Source organism: Lithobates pipiens, unplaced genomic scaffold (genome assembly GCF_037356315.1).
Source record: "Lithobates pipiens isolate NorthernLeopardFrog02 unplaced genomic scaffold, aLitPip1_a1.2 Scaffold_1, whole genome shotgun sequence".
In the NCBI taxonomy this organism is placed as follows: Eukaryota; Metazoa; Chordata; class Amphibia; order Anura; family Ranidae; genus Lithobates; species Lithobates pipiens.
In genome coordinates this window covers 159,615,790-159,637,688 of record NW_027507685.1, presented here as the reverse complement: position 1 = coordinate 159,637,688, position 21,899 = coordinate 159,615,790, and the positions used below count along the sequence as shown (strand labels likewise).

Sequence of the window (21,899 nt, the reverse complement as noted above, 5' to 3'; positions counted from 1 at the left end):
CACATCCCTTGATTGGCTATATGACCCAACTCCTCAGCAACTGAGGAGATATACTTTCTGAACCATCTCCCTTGCGTATGACCCCCCATGATAGGCCACCCTAACTTTATGCCAGGCACTATAGACCAAACCTTCCAATCTTTTCTCCATGAGGACCAATTTCTTCAAGATGCCTTTCTTTCACCCTCTGGGTACAAATCCTTGGCTCACTTTCTATGCATGACTGACCCTCCATTATCGTTCTGAAGGGTGTTTTAACTATGCCACTTTTTAACAAGTTTAGGGAATCTCACTTCTCCACTGTCTCCTTTAACATGCTTTAAGCAGCTGGAGTATGTACATCTGCTTCTTCAATCAGACATGGCTTGTTGCTTTTGTACAAACTGCTCACCTGTGACCCAGATCAAAAGGATCTGCCCTGCATTACTAAATGAGAAATCAACATGGGCGTCAGCTTCTCAGAACAACAGCAGGAAAGCATCATCTGATTCACTCATACTGCATATCATTCCAGTTCTATACAGGATTCAGAATTCCCATGCACTGGTACATGGTCCCTGTACAACATTTTTCCACTGTCCTTATCTATGTGTTAGAAATGTTACACACAGGAAGGTTTGTTGCTACATAAGTCCTGGAGCTGTCTGGTCCTGAAACTTTTCTGGTTGCAGGTACATGACCTGGTGTTCAAACTTACTGATGTCACAATTGAGGGCGACCTGGTGGCCTACCTGCTTCACTTGGCTCCTCTGTCATCCAAAAGATACAAGCAATTGTTCTTGATTTATCTGCCTAAAGCAGCTAATACTTGCATCCCTCTATATATAGTGTTTGGTTAGGTAAAATCAATTAAATTTATACAATGGAAGACATAATTGCTTTTACAAACCATGAGGAAGAACTGTTCCGCGAACCTGTACTTATTATTGGATCGACTATACCTTCTCTTCAAATTACCCTGTGGATTTAGCCACCTGACAGATGTTTGCATGTCTTCAGGCTGACCTGAATATAGATCTTTTGCAGTTGAGCTGACTCGATAACTTTGCCAGAAACGAGGCACTGGCAAAATTGGGCTTGTGCACTCATTGGCTGACCGGAAGGAAAAAAGAAAGGATCTTGGTGTGCTTGCTGTGTTGCCTGTGTTCTGTATTCTTACTTCTATTGCCCTCCTAGCCACTCCCTCCCCCCTCCCCTTTTTTTTGGGGGAGGAAAGAGGCCTCCATCATAGGCCATTTAAGTTCCAATGGGACCAGTCCTGATATGCCCATCTTATAATCTGTGTATATGCTTTTTGTACTTTTGCTTGATCGCCTTTACCTTATGTATCTTGATAAAACATATACTGTATGTAATATGTTTCATGTAATGCTGTAATATAGGGTTAAGCTTTTTAGTATTGTATGAAATGAGGAATAGATTCAAACGCAAAGCAATGGGGTATTACATTTATCAATTTAGTTACATATGAAAACAAAGAGTTATATTTGATTTGAAAAGCACCACCATCTCTTGCACTTGGTATTGATGACCTTAAGGTATATACTAAATGGAGCTAAAAATGATTTGGGTATTATCCTGATTATACCTTGCTGGCAATGTGTTCCATCCATTCCAGACCAATCATAGCTGTTGGAAACAAGATTCTTAACCAATCACAACTGATAAAGGAGCATGATACTTTGACTATATTTCACGACAAGGTGTCCTCTATAAGCGCGCTTGTAGCTAACGTATCAAGTCTACACTCGATTGAACCTCTGACGCAGCTGCCAGTGACCGGCAAAACCTGTCAGGCCTTGCCACAGTCTCATCCTCCTGACCCTATTTACCATGCAATGGCACCCACTTGTCAGTGCTTTGAATGCACAATGCACCCTGCAATAGAATACTGATCATTGCCCCCTCAAGGAGTTGACCATATTTCTGGATCGGAAAAGTATACCTTACACCCCAAGAACTTGGGAGCTATGCAATACTTTATATACAACCTTTGGATTACAAATGGTCCCTAGGGGATCGGCACTACCAGTTTGCTTTCTGCAGCTATATGCCACAATGCAAAGGAGGCCATACAGGAGTGGATATGGCACTGAGTTTTTTTAGTGGCTCTACATTGTGTGTATACAACCATCCTGTTTGACATACCTTCCTCTAGACCATTGGAAAAGTTTTCCCTATCTTGGGTCGTCCAAACACTATCAGGTCATTGTGAGCACAATTTGTGTTTATGTGACCAATAATCCTCATTACTACTGGATCCAGCTATGCAGCAGACTGACATTGGAGATATACACATTTTACCCCATTATCATTGACAATTTACATATCTTGGCCTCCATAGCTGCAGAAGCTATTCATTCTTAAGAGGTTTTGTGGATTGGAGGGTGTAACCCTCAATACTAGGTTTATTTTTGTACAATTGCCAGATTCCGCTGTTATCCTGGCCTTATTCATGGGTCTGTAAGAGGTGGATTTGGCTTGTTTTTTTTAGTGTTTGTTTGTGTCTGTTAGACCACAAATGTATGTTTAAAACACTGACTATCTAAGAAAATTGTTTGCTATGTTTAATATATACAGTGGGCTACGTTTATGTTTTTTGGACTGGTTGAGCCAAGACAGTTTTTATTCTCAGGGGGGCAGAGTGGAGAGCTTCTGACAGTCAGCGGCTCTCTGCTCAGGGAGCTGAGAGAACTGAGCCATCAGCAGTATTCGATCACTATGTGCAGAGGTCGCCGGGGGACAGATGCAGCATTGGAACGATGCTGCATCCCCCTAGGTAAGTATGACTATGCAAAAAAACAAAACAAAAAAAACAAAACTTTAATTCTCTTTTGATTGGGGAACAAATACGAACTTTAAAACAATCTTCCTCTTAGTACAGTAACTAGCTAAATATAAAAACAAAAACAAGAAGCAGTTACTTTACATTGATAACACATAGAGTTGGTGTAAAGAATGAAGGGATAAAGAGAGTAGTGATAGTCAGGGAATATTAGGTAAATTGTGGGTTCAGTTTTTTTTGTTTACTTCGCTGTGATCTGTGTGTGTTGATGCAGTTTGATGTTGATGACCTTGGATGACTGTATTTTAATTTTCAGTTCACATTCGAACAAGATGAATCCCTGTTAAAAATTACAGTATGCTGTCCAGCTGATGTGTGTTACTTGTTACTGATATGTCAGTTTCCATTTTGATGCAGCGGGAAAAGAACCCCCCACCACGCCCTCCTCCTCCAAGGATACAGCGCTGCAGCGTCCCTGTGAGTAGAGTCTGCGAGTCTTTACCTCTCACTTAACACTGCCTGACTCGCTCTCTGTAGTTCTAATAAGTCTCCCTAGTTGGGTCTGTCCTATTCTAAAAGAGCAAAAATGGCACCCCTTTCTTTATACAGCACGACTTTAAAACTTGCATTTCTCTAGGCTTGGTAGATCTGTGTCCTGCCTATTCTATTGTGTTTGGTTTGGTGTCCTCAGTCATACTGCCTAAAACCCTGTAAAAATTCATACTGCTTTGTCTTGCTGTTTTGGTGAAGTTAAAATGGACCTACCATCAGATATATCTTTTCATGTTAAGTACATTCATGCTATGTAATTTGTAGGTGTAACACATGCAAAAATTTAATCCTCACAGAGATCACAGTACTCCCCCTTATAATGTCTTTATAGACTTTTCCCCTAAAGGGCATCGTCCAGGGACACCATCATTTTTTGGGATCATTTTTCTGGCTTAGAGATAAGACACAATGGGATGAAAAAGAGAAATAAATAGATATCCTTAGACACTCTAAGGTAAGCCAAGGTAAGCGTTCAAAAAGCATCCATCGCCCAAAGCAACTTTACAGGTTGCCACCAGTCAGTTGGTCACCAGACCCACACTTACCCCAGCTAGGTCGTGGGCAGCGCTTCCTCCGGGTGTCAGGCGGTGTCTGCTCCTCGTGCTTCATGTCGGCTTCCCCTGCGTCTCCTCCATCCTCCTCCTTGGTGGCCAATGGTATTGCTTCTCCTCTCGGCCAATTGGTGACGGGTCTTAGGACCCACTTCCTGATTGCCCGGGGGGAGAATTGGGAAGACGATTGTGAATATTATTTTGTTATTGACTCACAACTGGGTCTCGTGCTTCTAAAAACGAAAAAAATAAAAACCCCATTGAAGTCCATGCGTCCGGTGACCCACGTGTAGATTAGGGGGCTTGGCACAAGGATTAGTGGGCAGCCACTGTTAAGGAGTTGATTTGAAGACTTCATTGACGAACCCAAAGTAAAATAATAAACTAGGGACACAAATTATTTTGCCGTAGGGGAAAAAGAGGTCTATCACCTAAGCACACTAGCAAAAAAAACCAGAGCTCTCACAGATTAGAGTAGGATTATAGAAGTACGCCCAGTGGGGTATGCCCATGCCAGTGTCCAGTCACCTGGAGATACCAACCTAAAACCCACGGTCTATAAATATACAGCCTGTGTTCTGTACTGCAATAATAAACAGTGAAGGTTTTCTGTAAAGTGAAATAGTTACTGTATCGTGGCATGTTACAAATGTATTCATGCAGACTTGTAAAGTTACTGAAAGGTCCACTTTTACAATAAAGCATGAGTCAACTGGTGTTCTTATGTTAAATGTTGAAGCTTGTAATCTGCTTAAAGTGACACTCAACAGTATGAACAAAATGGAGTCTCTTGTGCTTAAATGAACAATACAGTGAAAGTCCATGTCTTTTCCCTCTTTTTGTTTCTTTGATACCATTCTTCTCCATGTTGCATACAGCCAATTGCTGGTAACTACTGTTACATTGGCACAGAGAGATGGCATCCTGTTCAGCTCTCTCCTAGTTTTTTTTTCAGAATAATGGGTTCATCAGGGTTGGTGGACCATTTGTGGGTACAGTGGGTAGTCACACAGAGGCATAGCCTGATGAGGAAGTAAATAACAAATATGAGAAATAGGAACATCACATGATAAGCACCTAGTTTCTGTAACCATGTTGCTATGTCATATAAAAAGTCACCAAAACCTCCTAATCCCTTAAGTGGGTTCCATCTATCTTTAGCAATATCTCTGGCCTTATTCTGTAGTTCTCTTATTTTAGCAAGATGCCCTTTAATAATGTCCTCATTATCAGAAATGTATTTACAACATTCAGTGTGAAATACCTTACACATCCCACCTTGAGCTGCAGTGAGATAATTTAGCATATTATCCTGAAATTGAATGTTGGAGCAATGTAGAATTTCATATTTATTGTCTTCAGTTTTTGTTGTAGATCAGTAAAATAGTTTTTACTTAATCTTTTTTAGAATCCTTTGTTCAAGTTTTTGTTTGTTTAGTCATATCATGGTATATGTAAATATCTTTAAATTTTTCTGAATATATTTGCTATGTGTCTCTCTTTCTCTTTTTGTCAGGAGATAATGCAAGTTTTTTTACATTCATTTTTGCTCAAGTTTGTGCATTTTCCATTTGAGTTAATCTGGGGTACACACTTCTTGTAAATTGAAAATACTGTTCTGTGCCTTTTTAGCTTAAGGTTCTGACATCTGTGGCTACATGCAGCGCGCGATGTTAGAATACACGCAAACTTTTGCATGCAGTAGTTTGGGCACGCTTCTGTGGTAGATGTCCTCCCAGGGCTATTATCCTGAAGCTGCACTGCAAAAACTCTTGGTCTTTTTGGCTTTACTACTGGTATTTGAGTGAAACCTTACACTGCTAACAATGCATGTTTTGCTACACAAGTCTTTACCGCATGTACCTCTCTCCTTAAGTATTCAGTAACCTTAGAAATGTGGACAATGGAGTTTTCTCTTTACAGTATGAACAGTGCATTTTGGTAAGTCAAACTAATCTAGAAAGAGAATATTTCTGTGTATACCTCATGAGCTCTAAGAAAAGTTGCTAAAGTCTGTATCAACCCAAGAATACAAGTTTAACTTATTACAGCTTACCGGTCCTCTTAGATGTAGCTGCTGCATTCATTTTGTTTTCTTAAGGGCAAAGTTCACTTTTTTTTTTTTTTCTTTTTTAATTCAAGCTCCCCTATGTACCAATATAGCCATAATGTACTATTTTTGTACTAATTTTACAAAAATAAAACCGATTTCCATTAATTCTACACAGGCTTACCTCACTCTCTTCATAGCTGTTTAAAAACACTTCTTGATTACTTCTGCCTTACTTCCTGGTCAGACTTTAGGTTACGCCACAGGAAGGAGTTGACCAGCTGAAGGTAGATGATGCAGGATGTGTGCTAATGAGATCAGCTGGTCATCTCTTTCCTGTATCATGACCTAAAGTCTGACCAGGAAGTAAGGCAGAAGTAATCAAGCAGTGTTTTTAAAAAGCTATAAAGAGAGTGAGGTAAGCCTGTTTAGAATTAATGGAAAGCTGTTTTATTTTTGCTAAATAAGTACATTATTGCAATATTGGTACATAGTGTGGTTTTGCCAGTGGTTTTGCCAGTGATAAACTTCCTGACCTAGTGTGAGAAATGCTTACTCATTGTGCTGTATCTATGAAAGAGTAGCATTGTCACCCTAGGAAAGGAGGTGTGTTAGGACTACAGTAACCTCTCACCTCCTCCAACATAGGGTCAATGTGTTCCATATATGTCACAGAGGTGACCTAAGCAGAGTCAATTACACTTCTTGAGAGAATGCTTTAGAGTAATGAACTCACTAGATTTTTAACTGGATCAACATTTATTTATTTATTTAACGTATTGAACAGAAATAATAAAACATGTTCAGTTGTATAGTTAACAGAGCAAAAAAAGGCAAATTAAAGCAGATCATCACTGCAAACCAAAAACACTATTTCATTCATTTTTAACCACTTCAAGGGCATTTTCACCCCCTTCCTGCCCAGGCCAATTTTCAGCTTTTAGTGCTGGCACACTTTGAATGACAATTGCACGGTCATGCAATGCTGTACCCAAACAAAATTGTTATTTTTTTGGAGACAGATACCACTGTTTTATTTTTATTTTTTGCTAAACAAATTAAAAAAGACCAAGAATTTTGGAGAGTAAAAAAAAAAACGCTGTTACAAAATTTTGTAAAATAAGTAATGTGTCTCCTTCACTGATGGGCTGCACTGATGGCTACTAATGAGGTGGCACTAATATGCAGCACTGGTGGGCAGCCTTTATAGGCACTGATTGGCACCACTGGTGGGCACCAGCGGGCATAGCTGATGGGACTGCACTGATAAACAATGCACTGATTATCAGCGGCTTATCTGCTCTCCTCTACTAACATGCTGTCAGCGTGAATAGAGGAATGTCGATAACCAGCACTTCCTATTAAAACTGTGATCAGCTGTGATTGGACACAACTGATCACATGGTAAAGAGCCTATATCATAGGCTTTTTACTGTGATTGGAGATGCAGTGTGACACAATCACTACCGAATACCTTGCTGCACTCCCCCAGGGATGTGCATGAGCGGCTTGTTCTGAAAGACGTCATAGGACGTCCAATCAGAACAATGAAACCCCTGATGGTCATTTTGCTAAAGGTCGGGTGCGAAGGTGTTAATATTTAAAGCAAACACCCCCTTCCATTCATCCATGTCTCTAAGCTTTATTTTTTTCGAGAAATCACTTTGAAAAACAACCCACTAGCAATTCTGGCCATTGCTATCTTGATTAAGGGCAAATTATTCATGTAGCATTTACTTCCTGGAATCTATCTGCTCTTACCTTAAGCTTGCATGCAGGCGAGTGTGCTTAGCTGAGAAAATTCCTCCTCCCCTCCTCTCTCCTCCCCTCCTGAAGACTCTTGGGATGTGTGACTTAATTTGCCCAGGCAAAAAACTGGGAAGTAACTGAAGAAATGTATAAAAAACTAAAAATCATGAGGATTAAAGGGGTTGTAAAGGTTCATTTTTTATTTTCTAAATAGGTTTCTTTAAGCTAGTGCATTGTTGGTTCACTTACCTTTTCCTTCGATTCCCCTTCTAAATGTTTTTTTTCTTTGTTTTCTTTGTCTGAATTTCTCACTTCCGATTCCTCTGAAGTAAGCTGTTCAGTAAGCTGTTCTGGCTGACTAAACACCGCTCGAATGATGGTGTGAAGTTTACTGAGGAGAAACAGGAAGTGAAAAATTCAGACAAAGAAAAAAAACATTTAGAAGGGAAATAGAAAGAAAAGGTAAGTGAACCAATAATGCACTAGCGTAAAGGAACCTATTTATAAAATAAAAAATGAAGCTTTAAAGCCCCTTTAATAATAATGTTCATTGAGAGTGAAATTCCACTATAAGAAGTTTATTTTTAGAGTTCACATAAACGTTACTCAGAAAAATCATACATCACAATTAGGGGTGAGCTCAGGCGTGTTTGCATGGTCCACGCGCAGAGCCCACCAGGAAGTCGGCGCAGCACTGCGCTAATCACAGACAGTGAGACATTGCCCGATATCTGCAGCTGCGCATCGGGGCAATGTCTCACTGCCTGTGATTAGCACAGTCCTGCGCTAATTCCCTGACGGACTCTGCATGTGGACCATGCGAACACAACTGAGCTCATCCTTAGTCACAATTATGTCTTTAATCAACAAGTTTGTCAGGACCAGTGCCAAGAGTAGACAAGGACTGCTCTGGTTTGCAGAATCGAGTATAATTACCTAGATCCTTAGAGTGAAGATAGAATGTTTTTTTGTGGATTATCAACAGATTGCTGCTTACAGGTTTGTTCCATTGATGTAATGTGACAGACTAACATTCTAGTAGCTGTAGTCAGATTCAATCTAAATTAGGGGTCAATTCACTAACGTTTCTTGCATGAGATAACGCGGCCATGTGACTAATTTGTATAAATGATCACAATCTGGTAAAAAAAAAGTCCAATTCGCAAAAAAAAAAAAAATATTTGGTGTTTACTGCAAAATGGAAAATGTGCCAGTAAATAAAAACATGTGGTAAGCTCTTAAGTCCAATTCACAAACAAAGTAAAAAAACAAAATGCATAATCTATCACCAGGGTTTTGCTGGCGGTATCACATGCAGTATTTGTCAGAAACAGCATGGTGCCCCCCCAATAGCGGGTTGCTAAGGATCGGGCCGCTTTATCCTTAATAATGGATGACACAGCAGCTGTTAATTGCAAATAATGAAAAGAAAACAGTGCGGGGTTCCCCCTAATGCATACCAGGCCTTTAGGGTCTGGTATGTTTTTTTGTTTTTTAAAGGAACCCTACGGCAAAAAAAAAAATGCCGTGTTTTCCATCAAACCCTTATCCGAGCATTCAGCCTGGCAGGTCAGGAAAGGGTAGGAATGAGCGAGCACCCCCCCCCCCCCCTTGAACCATACCAGGCCACATGCCTTCAACATGTTGATGGGGACAAGGGCCTCTTCCTCACAACCCTGCCTGGGCGGTGGTTGTAGTGTTCTGCAGGCGGCGGACTCATCAGAATCTTGGTGGCACCATCCCCTTGTGATGCACCAGCCAGGAGCATGCTGGGGCAGTGATGTCACAAGGGGCAGGCCAGCCAGTGACTCCTCCCCTTGACTATTGATGAGCTGTCAGGTGGCAGCAAGGGCAGTCGGAGGAAGCCTTCTTCGGGCCGGGTTTTTTTTCTTTTTCGCGTCTGACAGTGCAGCAGGCATTGTGATTGACGTTGAATCTACTTCGGGGGACTTTTTTTTTTATTAATAAAAGAATTGTCAAAAAATGTGTCTTTTCTTTTTCTTTTTTTAAACTTTTTTTGAAGAATGAGTATAGGTGCAATGTACCCCATACTCACATGGGATCTGGGGGCCCCCATGTTAAAGGGGGCTTCCAGATTCTGATAAGTCTCCTGTCCGCAGACTCCCATAACCATCACTCAGGGTTGTGCGGAAGAGGCCCCTGTCCCCATCAAAGCACACCCCCCCCCCATTTTGAGGGCATGTGGTCTTGTATGCTTTAGGAAGGGGGGAAACTCACCTGTCCCCTCCCTTTCCTGACCTCCCGGGCTGCATGTTTGGATAAGGGTTTGGTATGGATTTTGGGAGGACTCCACGCCCTATTTTTTTTATTTTGGTGTGCTTAAAATCAATACCAGACCACCTGGTATGCATTGGGGGGGTACCCCTTTTTTTATCATTTTTAATTGCAGACATGTTTTCTTTACATTCAGCTGTCAGGGGTGAACCCACTGACAGCTGATGAGTCATCTGTTGTTAAAGACGTGGTGGCTGGCTTCCAGGCCTGCCCCTTAGCAACCAGATCAATGCAATAAATTAGCACATAAAAATGTGTGGTAATTACCGCATCATGGCTTGAGTTATTTAACTGCATTTTTTTCCAGGGTTGTTTAACGCCTTGTGAATTACCCCTTTGTGTCAGAAGCAAGTAGTCAAGTAAGGTATGAATAAAGTACAAATCGAAAGGCAAGGTTAGGGTGTAGAACAGGGGTCTCAAAGTACTGGCCCGCTGACCGGTTACTAATGGCCCGCAGGCAGGACCGATCCTGGGTGAGTGGCAGTGGCTGGTAGCTTTTTCTCTCTGATCCTCCTTCTGCTGCTGCAGCCTAGCCCAGCACGCACAACACAGGAGAGCAGAGCGGAAGGAGGATACGCCCAACGGCCCACCCACGGGTTCTTTCGAGAAATGCCCCCATCGAATAGTTCCGGGCTGAAGGCACATGAGCGCGGAGCTCAATCTGACAGTAATCAGCTGTTGTGATGTTACGTACGGCACATGCATTGCGCATGCGCCCTTCAGCCCAGGCACTATTCGATGGGGGCATTTCTTGACAGAACACCTGGACGAACTGCGCATGCACCGTACCTAATAGCACAACAGCTAATTTTACAATCAGCTGTTGTAAAAGCCGACTGAGGACATTTTTCAGTCAGATTGTGCCAAGACACGTTTATGTAGATGAGGGGTGGAATTTAATATGAAGGGGGCGGATGTTTTCATTGAAGCCAGTGCTGATCTAACAGGATGGGGGCGGATGTTTACAATGATGGCTACTGCTGCAAAGATGGGGGCAGAATTTTAAACGTTTAGCTAGCGAAATAGGCCCTCCAGGAAGAATAGCAAATAAAAATTTGTTTAGCAGATTTGTTTGGACATCGTTATTCTGCCCCCATCTTTGCAGCACTGGCCATCATTGAAAACATCCATGTTCTTCATGTTAAATTCCGCCCCTCACCTACATGAACGTGCCTCGGCAGCGCAAGGCACAATCTGACTGAAAACTGTCTTCAGTTTGCTATTGTGCACAAGCACCGTCTCACCAACACAACAGCTGATTGTAAAATCAGCTGTTGTGCTATTACGTACGATGCATGCACAGTTCGTCCCGGGCACTATTCAATAACGGGCACTTCGACAGAACACTGGCTCTGGATCCAGGGTCCTGCTGCCACATCAGGGTGGAAGATTGTGGCATTCTCAGGGTGCCCTGCCACTAATCCTGTGATGAATCCAGGACCTGACAGGAGGAGCGGGCATGGGAGAGATAAGATCAGACCACCAGCTGACTGCCAGGAGGAGAGGTAAGTGAGCCATTACACAGAGGCTAAGCAAAGTCCTTAGTTGCATGACTGAGGTTGAAATTTGTGAAGAGGGGGTATTTGTGGAGTGTGTGTGGGGGGGTTGGTATTTGTAGAGTGTAAGGGTGGATATTTGTGAAGTGGGGGGGGGGGGTATTTGTGGAGTGTAGCGGGGTAATACTGGGGTTTAATATTGCGTCCGCTGACACCAGTGCTGTGGGTTAATATTGCGTCCGTTGACACCAGTGCTGGGGGTTAATATTGCATCCGCTGACACCAGTGCTGGGGGTTAATGTTGTGTCCATTGACACCAGTGCTGGGGGTTAATGGTGCGTCTGCTGACACCAATGCTGAAGGAAAGGACAGTTTGCATGTGGCCCCCATTGAATGTAAAAATGTGTCCTGTGGCCCTCGGGTACTCTGAGTTTGAGACCACTGATGTAGAAGATAAGTTGGGGTCAGCCATAGATGTTGGGCAAGTGAAGGACAGATTGGTACCAAAGACAAAATCAGGACAAGTTACAGGTCAACAGCAGTAAATACATAGATGAGAATATGTGCCAGGGAACTAAGTCCAACTAAGCCAGGACATCATGCTCACAACATGGCACAAAGCACAGTTAGATGCCTACAGAACATTGTAACCAATGATCAGTCACTGAGAGTCCTCGGCCACTTAGAACACATTTGGTTCCAATCTACACATGTTGGATGTAAATGCATAGAATCACATGGGTGTTTTTACAGTCATACATGGAACATATACCTTCTAATGCATGCCTGTAGGAAATCAGGATAGTAATCCCTGCAATATACACATGTATAACTGCAAGTTGTATTTTTGTAACAAAACAATTAAGAACAATAATATGGAGAAAGCAAGAATCCCAGCTATTTTTTTCCGTGGATCTTTTCCCCCACTCTAATGACCACCCCTCTCGTAATGGATATAGATATATATAAATATTTTATTTTTCATTTTGCAAGCATACAAACAATCCAGGAGGATATGCAGTGAGATATTACAATTCTGCAAGAATCACAAAATGTTGTATACATTTGTCAGATATGGTCACTTATACAGTGCCTTGCGAATGTATTCGGCCCCCTTGAACTTTTCAACCTTTTGCCATATTTCAGGCTTCAAACATAAAGATATAAAATTTTTATTTTTTGTGAAGAATCACCAACAAGTGGGACACAATTGTGAAGTGGAACGAAATCTATTGGATTTTTTAAACTTTTTTAACTAATAAAAAAATGAAAAGTGGGGCATGCAAAATTATTTGGCCCCCTTGCGTTAATACTTTGTAGAGCCACCTTTTGCTGCGATTACAGCTGCAAGTCGCTTGGGGTATGTCTCTATCAGTTTTGCACATCGAGAGACTGAAATTCTTGCCCATTCTTCCTTGCAAAACAGCTCGAGTTCAGCGAGCTTGGATGGAGAGCGTTTATGAACAGCAGTTTTCAGCTCTTTCCACAGATTCTCGATTGGATTCAGGTCTGGACTTTGTCTTGGCCATTCTAACACCTGGATACGTTTATTTGTGAACCATTCCTTTGTAGATTTTGCTATATGTTTGGGATCATTGTCTTGTTGGAAGATAAATCTCCGTCCTAGTTTCAGGTCTTTTGCAGACTCCAACAGGTTTTCATCCAGAATGGTCCTGTATTTGGCTGCATCCATCTTCCCCTCAATTTTAACCATCTTCCCTGTCCCTGCTGAAGAAAAGCAGGCCCAAACCATGATGCTGCCACCACCATGTTTGACAGTGGGGATGGTGTGTTGAGGGTGATGAACTGTGTTGCTTTTACGCCAAACATATCGTTTTGCATTGTGGGCATAAAGTTTGATTTTGGTTTCATCTGACCAGAGCACCTTCTTCCACATGTTTGGTGTGTCTCCCAGGTGGCTTGTGGCAAACTTTAGACTAAACTTTTTATGGATATCTTTGAGAAATGGCTTTCTTCTTGCCACTCTTCCATAAAGGCCAGATTTGTGCAGTGCAGACTGATTGTTGTCCTATGGACAGACTCTCCCACCTCAGCTGTAGTTCTCTGCAGTTCATCCAGAGTGATCATGGGCCTCTTGGCTGCATCTCTGATCAGTCTTCTCCTTGTCTGAGCTGAAAGTTTGGAGGGACGGCCAGGTCTTGGTAGATTTGCAGTGGTCTGATACTCCTTCCATTTCAAAATGATCGCTTGCACAGTGCTCCTTGGGATGTTTAAAGCTTGGGAAATCTTTTTGTATCCAAATCCGGCTTTAAACTTCTCCACAACAGTATTACGGACCTGCCTGGTGTGTTCCTTGGTCTTCATGATGCTCTCTGCGCTTTCAACAGAACCCTGAGACTATCACAGAGCAGGTGCATTTATACAGAGACTTGATTACACACAGGTGGATTCTATTTATCACCATCAGTCATTTAGGACAACATTGGATCATTCAGAGATCCTCGCTGAACTCCTGGAGTGAGTTTGCTGCACTGAAAGCAAAGGGGCCGAATAATTTTGCACGCACCACTTTTCAGTTTTTTATTTGCTAAAAAAGTTTAAAACATCCAATAGATTTCATTCCACTTCACAATTGTGTCCCACTTGTTGGTGATTCTTCACAAAAAATTAAAATTTTATATCTTTATGTTTGAAGCCTGAAATGTGGCAAAAGGTTGAAAAGTTCAAGGGGGCCGAATACTTTCGCAAGGCACTGTATTTAAATATGTATTGTACTAGAATTACATTTTCAGCAACACGGCAACATTCTTTTTTTCCCCCAAATAATTTTTTATTCAAAGTTTTATAGTTTTACAAAAAAAACTGAAACTTATTACGTTACAGTATACAGTAGCAGCCATACATTCTCTCAGTAGAAACATATTACGTATCAGCTGCTTTAGAATGGCTCATAGTTAGCACAAATACGGAAATCAATAATACAATGAAATGAAGAAGGGAATATTCCTAACCCTGATGCCCATTCAACATTAGGAGGAGCAACAAAGTTTCAACCATTATGCATCGCAAATAATAAACAAGGGAGTCATACCAGTGCTAAGCCCAGATAAGATAGCCAAAGCATCACCCTAAGAATGTGGTTATGTGCTTCAGACACTCATGTCTGCCAGTACAAACATACCAGACGTTTCTTGGCAAGTTTCACAACCAGTACAGTTAATAGACATGTGCAATTGTTTTCGGTCCAATCCAAATTCAGACTACTTTTTGGTTATTTGGAGATTCTGATGTATTTGAATCTCCAAATAACAATAGTAGGAGTTTCCAAATTTTCAGAAAGATTCAAATTGGTTGAAAATGTATCAACTGATTTGAATTCTGTGTGTAGAATAGCTGGCTGTTAAGGAGCGGACAGGGAAGTCAGCCGCCGCGTCCTTAACCAATGCCTCTTCAGCTGTCAGCGGGTTACCCCACTGACAGATGAATGTAAACGGAGTGTTAATCTGTCTAAGAGTAGTCCGCTTAGTTTGGGCTGAGCGGACATGACGGAATTGGAAGAATCTGTGAGAAGGGATATCATTGTCAAATAAGTAATGAAGGACCTGGGCACTCCTCGAGTACCAGCCATCAATTCTCTGCAGTTTACTTAACTCCTCCAAATGTCCTCCCACCAAATAGGTAGTTAAGCCTCATTTTTTAATCGAAAAATTTTCAAATTTTTAATTTGAAGATACAAGATTCTTTCAAATGTGCAGACATGTGTACATTTGTAGAAATGTGGAGCATGGTTTACTGAGAAAGTGAACTTGCATTGTGGGATTGGCTATTAAAGTGTGTGTAAAGGCAGAAGATTTTTTACCTTACTGCAATTTTTGCAGTAAGATAAAAAAAAACTTTCTGCTACCAAGTAAGTGCAAATACAACTTTTCCCATTATTCAAGACCTGATGAAGGGAACAAGGTTTGGCCACTGAAACACATTGTTTGTGTGTACAGTTTTCATCTGGTTTTACTGTAGAATAAACTTGTATCTGGACTTTATTATCGAGATAGTCATGTTTCATTTCTAGATTCACTTTATCCATTTACAATCTAGGACGACTGTGGAAACCCTTTTGGTGTGTTGACACCACAAGTTTGGAAAATCAAAAAAATACTGCGCTGTCATTAGAAAACCTCAAATTTAAAAAGCAGCAAACATCACTTGAAAGACTGACGGTTGAATAAAAAAGTGAAGAAAAATAATGTTGAGCTAATGTTGTGATTTCTTGACTAAGTTTTCACACAATTATGTATATTTTTCATTTTCCACTTCATTGAGATTTATTGCAATTTTCTGTGATGTTTTGATAGAAGTTTCACAGGGTCATATTAATTTTAGCGCAACATTATTTTTGAACACCAAAAGTTTAGTGTTCAGATACTGTATGCCCTAATGAATGTAACCTATTGGATGACACAACGAAACCTTCAGGGAATCCAGTGCCATCTATCCAATTCCTCTAACAAGTTTAGTTTGGCAATGGGGTTGCTTTTAGAAAACATTTTACCAGCCAAAGCTATTCTATGATTTTATTTTTTATCTCCAGTTGCTTATTTGTTCCATGGTCCAGTTTCAGAGTACATTGTGACATTAAACTGCCAAAACTTCAATAAAGAATTGTTCTAAAACTTTTGACCACTATTGTACACAAATACAGTATATTTGTGTGTGTGTGTATATAAATATACAGTATCTCATAAAAGTGAGTACACCCCTCAAATTTCTGTAAATATTTTATTATATCTTTTCATGTGACAACACTAAAGAAATGACACTTTGCTACAATGTAAAGTAGTGAGTGTACAGCTTGTATAACAGTGTAAATGTGCTGTCCCCTCAAAATAACTCAGCACACAGCCATTAATGTCTAAACCGCAGGCAACTAAAGTGAGTACTTTATATACAGTATAATATATATATATATATATATATATAGATATATATATATATTATAGTTATACACACACACATACAAACCGGCATCATGAACAAATATAGATACACACAATTTCTTATTTTCTGCCACTTAGCCACCCAACTGTTCTGTGACAGCTCAGCTTCCTAATTAGCTCTGTTGTTCTTTTATATTCTGTGCATTTCCTCCACAAGTTGCCACAGACTTCATCCTTTCATTTTCTTGATGCTAAGGTGCTCTTGCTTTATAAAAGTAACAAATAGTTGGAATTCCTCTCTGCATGACCATTGCCTGATTAAAACTATTAATTGTATTTTTGCTTCAAGTGTGACTCACCATAGGTATAATCATTATCTCAACTTTTTACTCCAAAAATATATGACAACTCTGCTGGTCTGTTTTGGAGGCAGTGATTGATGTCGCATGGTATTATTTTGTAGTTGCAGCAGGTCTGGGGAAATAATTGTTGATATCATTTATGACGTGTGGTTTACTGTTTTTTTTGATCTGTGTCTAGCTGGATAACCTAAAACATGTTCATTAACCAGTTGGAAGAATGCCACTGGACCCACCAATTATAGCAACTAAGATCACCTTTCCCAAGATGCAACCATGATCATTTCTCTGCTAGTATTTTAAATCTAAACCAAAAACCCCAAAATTTAATGTATTGCAGCATTCCAGTTCTTGATGGCGGCTGCACTAGATTTTTTTTTTGCAGGTTTTTTTTTTCTCTTTATTGTCACTTGGTAATCCTGCTAATAATATACTTCCCCGTCCCTGAGTTTTTATTTTTATTTCTGCTGTTTTACTATTCTTTATAAACCTCCTTTTGGAAGGGCATAGGCAGAATTTTATTTTGGAGGAGAGGGTTTAAAAGTAGTATACTATTGGATGTACTGGAAATGGAGCAAGTACAAAGAAGGGCAACAAAGCTAATAAAGGGTCTGGAGGATATTAGTTATGAGGAAAGGTTGTGAGCACTGAACTTATTCTCTCTGGAGAAGAGACGCTTGGGAAGGGATATGATTTCAATGTACAAATACCATACTGGTAGGTACCATCAACTGTGGGTATAGGATTGGGTATATGGGATTTTATGATATTTTTTTTTTTTTTTTTTTTATGGCTGAACTAGATGGACTTGTGTCTTTTTTCAACCTAACTATGTAACTGGTGACCCCACAATAGGGATAAAACTTTTTTGCAGAAGGGAGTTTAACAAGACACATGGCCACTCATTAAAATGAGAAGAAAAGAGGTTTAACCTTATACTATGTGGAGGGTTCTTTACTGTAAGAGCGGCAAGGATGTGGAATTCTCCTCCACAAGCGGTGGTCTCAGAGGAGAAACTATTAGATAAGCACCTGAATGACCACAACATACAGGGATATACAACGTAATACTGACATATAATCACACACCGATGGACTTGTGTCTTTTTTCAACCTCACCTACTATTTAACTACGTATATGTATGTTGTGGTTGTAGCTTTAAAGAGAACATGAAACGTATGGTATGCTATAATCTATATTTTTGCATCTGCATATTTGGAGAAACCGAAAACTGGCTAACAGTGTTTTGCTTCCAATCATTGTCTAGCTGTGGGTATCTTGTGACAACTACTCATATCTGGAGATCAGCCATAAGGATATAACCCTATAATATCTTCTGACTAAGGCTCGGTTCACATACACTATATTACTATAAGTATTGGGACACCTGCCTTTACACGCACATGAACTTTAATGGCATCCCAGTCTTTTGTTTTTTTTTATTTTTAAAAGGTGTGTTTATTTTAGTTTTCAACATTACAACTTAAATGTTAAGCAGTATACATAGTATATAACAATGTTACCTAACAGATACAGACAGTGTTATGTACCCTTAATGCTTATATATTAAGTACTGTTTAAGTTGGTACGAGTAACCACCCATCCTGAGCGCTGTCATACAGCTCCCCGCTACCATAATCATGACAGCCAGGGCAAGAGTGTTACTCGGCTCCGCCAAAAGGGTACTTCAGAAAGAAAGTAGCTGACAAACAACAGAAACGGAACAAAAGGCAAGACAAACATATCAAGCACATACACCACATTCATACACATCACCGTCCCACTGCTCATGTCAAAGTACCAAAATACTCAACATCAATCCAGTTTCTTATTACACTGGTTTTCCTTATAATCTATACTTCCTGTTAGTATCCTACAGCTCATACCAGCAACCACCAGACCCAGCCCTAACCCCAGCAACCCCAACTAGGATAGTGGCGAGGATAGGACTGTCCCCCAGAAGGAGCCGGAGACATCCAACCACGGTTGCCACACTTTATTGAATTTTTTTAAGACAAGCTCTATTTTTATATATAATTTTGAATTTGGGGCGTTCCCCATTAATAATGCCATACAAAGATTGTGTTTTTGGGGGATCACTCTCTTTCCAGTTCAACAAAATCACTTTACGTGCATAGAATAAGATGGTACAGAGTAAAATCTGAGCAGATGATTTGTGAAATAAGTCATTCAGGATGCCCAGTAGTCCCACCTCCAGAGTCCGGGGTATCGGGAAGGGCAAGTTGGTCTTCAAAGAAATTGAACAGGTCCTTCCAATAAGAGTCCAGTCCAGGACAACTCCAAAACAGGTGATATAGCTCAGCATTATCAAAGGTACATCTAGCACAAGATGCATTAACTCTCAAGCTCATACGTGCCAGTCTAGCCAATGGCATCCCAGTCTTAGTCCATAGGGTTCAATATTGAGTTGATCCACCTTACCAGCTATAACAGCTTCAACTCTTCTGGGAAGGCTGTCAACAAGGTTAGGTTTAGGAATGTGTCTATGGGAATGTTTGACAATTGTTCCAGAAGCACATCTGTGAAGTCAGGCACTGATATGGATGAGAATGCCTGGCTCCCAGTCTGGACTCAAATTCATCCCAAAGGTGTTCTATTGGGTTGAGGTCAGGACTCTGTGCAGGCCAGTCAGGTTCCTTCACCCCAAACTTGCTCATCCATGTTTTTATGGACCTTGCTTTGTGCACTGGTCCAAATCATTTGATGGAGGGGATTTATGGTGTGGGGTTGTTTTTCAGGGGTTGGGCTTGGCCCCTTAGTTCCAGTAAAGGGAAGTCTTATGGCATTAGCATACCAAGACAATTTAGACAATTTCATGCTCCCAACTTTGTGGAAACCAGTTTGGGGATGGCCCCTTCCTGTTCCAACATGCCTGTGCACAAACAAGGCCCATAAAGACATGGATGAGTGGGTTTGGGGTATAGGAACCTGACTGGCCTGCACAGAGTCCTGACCTCAACCCAATAGAACACTTTTGAAATGAATTAAAGCAGAGACTGTGAGCCAGGCCTTCTTGTCCACAGTGCCTGACCTCACAAATGTGCTTCTTGAAGAATAATCAAACATTGCCATAGACACACTCCTAAACCTTGTGGATAGCCTTCCAAGAAGAGTTGAAGCTGTTATAGCTGCAAAGGGTGGGCCAACTCAATATTGAACCCTTCGGACTAAGACTGAGGTGCCATTAAAATTCACGTGCCTGTAAAGGCAGGTTTCCCAGTACTTTTGGTAATGTATGTCTGGATGCTGTTTCTATGCATTTTTTGTTTAAAGGAGTGCCCCACGGTTTTGTTCACTGGTTCAGGTGCATATTTTTAACATGTATGACACTTAAATTTGCACCTGAACTAGACTGGAAAATGTACAGGGCTCTTTTTAAAAAAAGGACTGCGGCCAGACCCAACATATCTAAACCGGCTCCATAGAAAGCCGATTCGGTTCATGAAAATCAAATGTGGTTCAAAATGTATGTGAACCAAGCCCAAAATGTGATTAACAGATCTTCTATGTAATTGCAAGTGCAATATTTTAAAAGTGGTCTACAAAACGGATTCAAAGGGGTTGTAAACCCACATGTTTTTTCACCTTAATGCATCATTACGGTGAAAAACCACCTGGTAGTCACGGGCCCCCCCCCATTTTACTTACCTGAGCCCCTTCATCTCTTCAATGGGGACGCACTGTCCTCCTCTCCACAGGGTCCCAGCTCTTGATTGGATAGATTGATAGCAGCACAGCCATTGGCTCCCGCTGCTGTCAATCAAATCCAATGATATAGGGGGGCGGGCCGAGTCCAGCACTCGTGTCTGTGGAAGCAAATGCTGGACTCGGGAGTGTGCCCGCAAGGTAACCCCCCCGGAGAGCGTTTCTCCTAGGGGGTTATTGGTTGTGGGAAGGAGCCGCGAGAGCTGTCGGGAGACTGCGGAAGAGGATGTTCGGGGGCCACTCTTTGCAAAACGAGCTGCACAGTGGAGGTAAGTATGCTATGTTTGTTATTTTAAAAAAAAACTAAAAAACTATCCTTTACAATCAGTTTAAGTCAACAAGCCCCTACAGAGGTTATATCATGCAAAATCGTGTAGGTTTTAGGGGAACCCTTATGCCACGTACACACGGTCGGACTTACCGATGGGAAATGTTGTATGTGAGCTTGGATGCTCCTTTCAACATTTGTTGTCGGACTTTCCACCAACAAATGTTTGATAGCAGGTTCTCATATTTTCCGCCAACAAAACTTTGTTGTCTGACTTTCCGATTGTGTGTACACAAGTGTGTCACACAAAGCAAGCTTCCTTTTTATCGGCTCGTCGTACGTCACCACGTTCCCACATTTGTAGTTGTTGGCCAACATTTGTGTGACCGTGTGTATGCAAGACAAGTTGGAGTCAACAAAAATCCACGGTTTTGTTGTCGGAAAGTCCGATCGTGTGTACGAGGCATTAGGAGTTTTTTTTTTTTACTAGAATTCTTAGTTGCTGTCACAGGGATTATTGATTGAATATGTTAGAAATCCTGCCTCAATCTCTATCATTCCCTTATGAGGCAAGCAGCATCTGCCAGTGCAGTTCAATTACTCCTCTCAAGCCTTTCTGTTTACAAAAAACAGGAAATGTTCCACTCTGTAGAATATTGTTTTTTTTTTATTAAAGCTATCTGATTATTGGTCTGTGGGCAGTCAGATCATGCATGGATGTCCAAGCACCCTTTAAAGAGAAAGTAAACCGTAGGGTTATTTTATTTTTTTCCCAACTTGCAAAGTAAAGGTATAATGTGCTACTATGCATTGCATGCTAGCACATTATGTGAAATTTACCTGCAAACGAAGCCCTCTACCGTTGGTGGCCGCATCCATCTTCACCCGTCTTCCTTCTGAGTCCGCATACTCTGGCTGTGTGACTGGCCGGAGCCGCGTGACGTCACTCCAATGCATGAGCTGAGGAGCGATTGGTCAGGACACAGGGCTCTGATGGAACGATGCAGGTGGCCGTTACTTCACAGCGCATGTGCCAATGACATCATTGGCTGCATATACAGTAAATATGTCCTAAATGGTGCACGATTAGGTGAGATTTACAGTGCCTAGAGTGCCTGATTATAGGCTTACCCATGGGTACAAGCCATCTATGGGAGTTTACAACCACTTTAA

At 41.1% G+C, this 21,899-nt stretch overlaps 1 protein-coding gene across 4 annotated transcripts in view; it reads left to right on the top strand.

The window, feature by feature from the left end:
* The window catches only part of DENND1A (DENN domain containing 1A), a 1,535,852-nt gene that overhangs the window by 1,443,468 nt on the left and 70,485 nt on the right, over positions 1–21,899 (top strand). For 2 of the 4 annotated variants that reach the window (XM_077478827.1, XM_077478824.1), the window contains exon 20: positions 3,203–3,262. The exons of the other annotated variants lie outside the window; for them this stretch is intronic. In XM_077478827.1, coding sequence (XP_077334953.1) covers positions 3,203–3,262 — 60 coding nt within the window. The remainder of the gene's footprint in view (positions 1–3,202; positions 3,263–21,899) is intronic. 4 annotated transcript variants of the gene reach the window in all.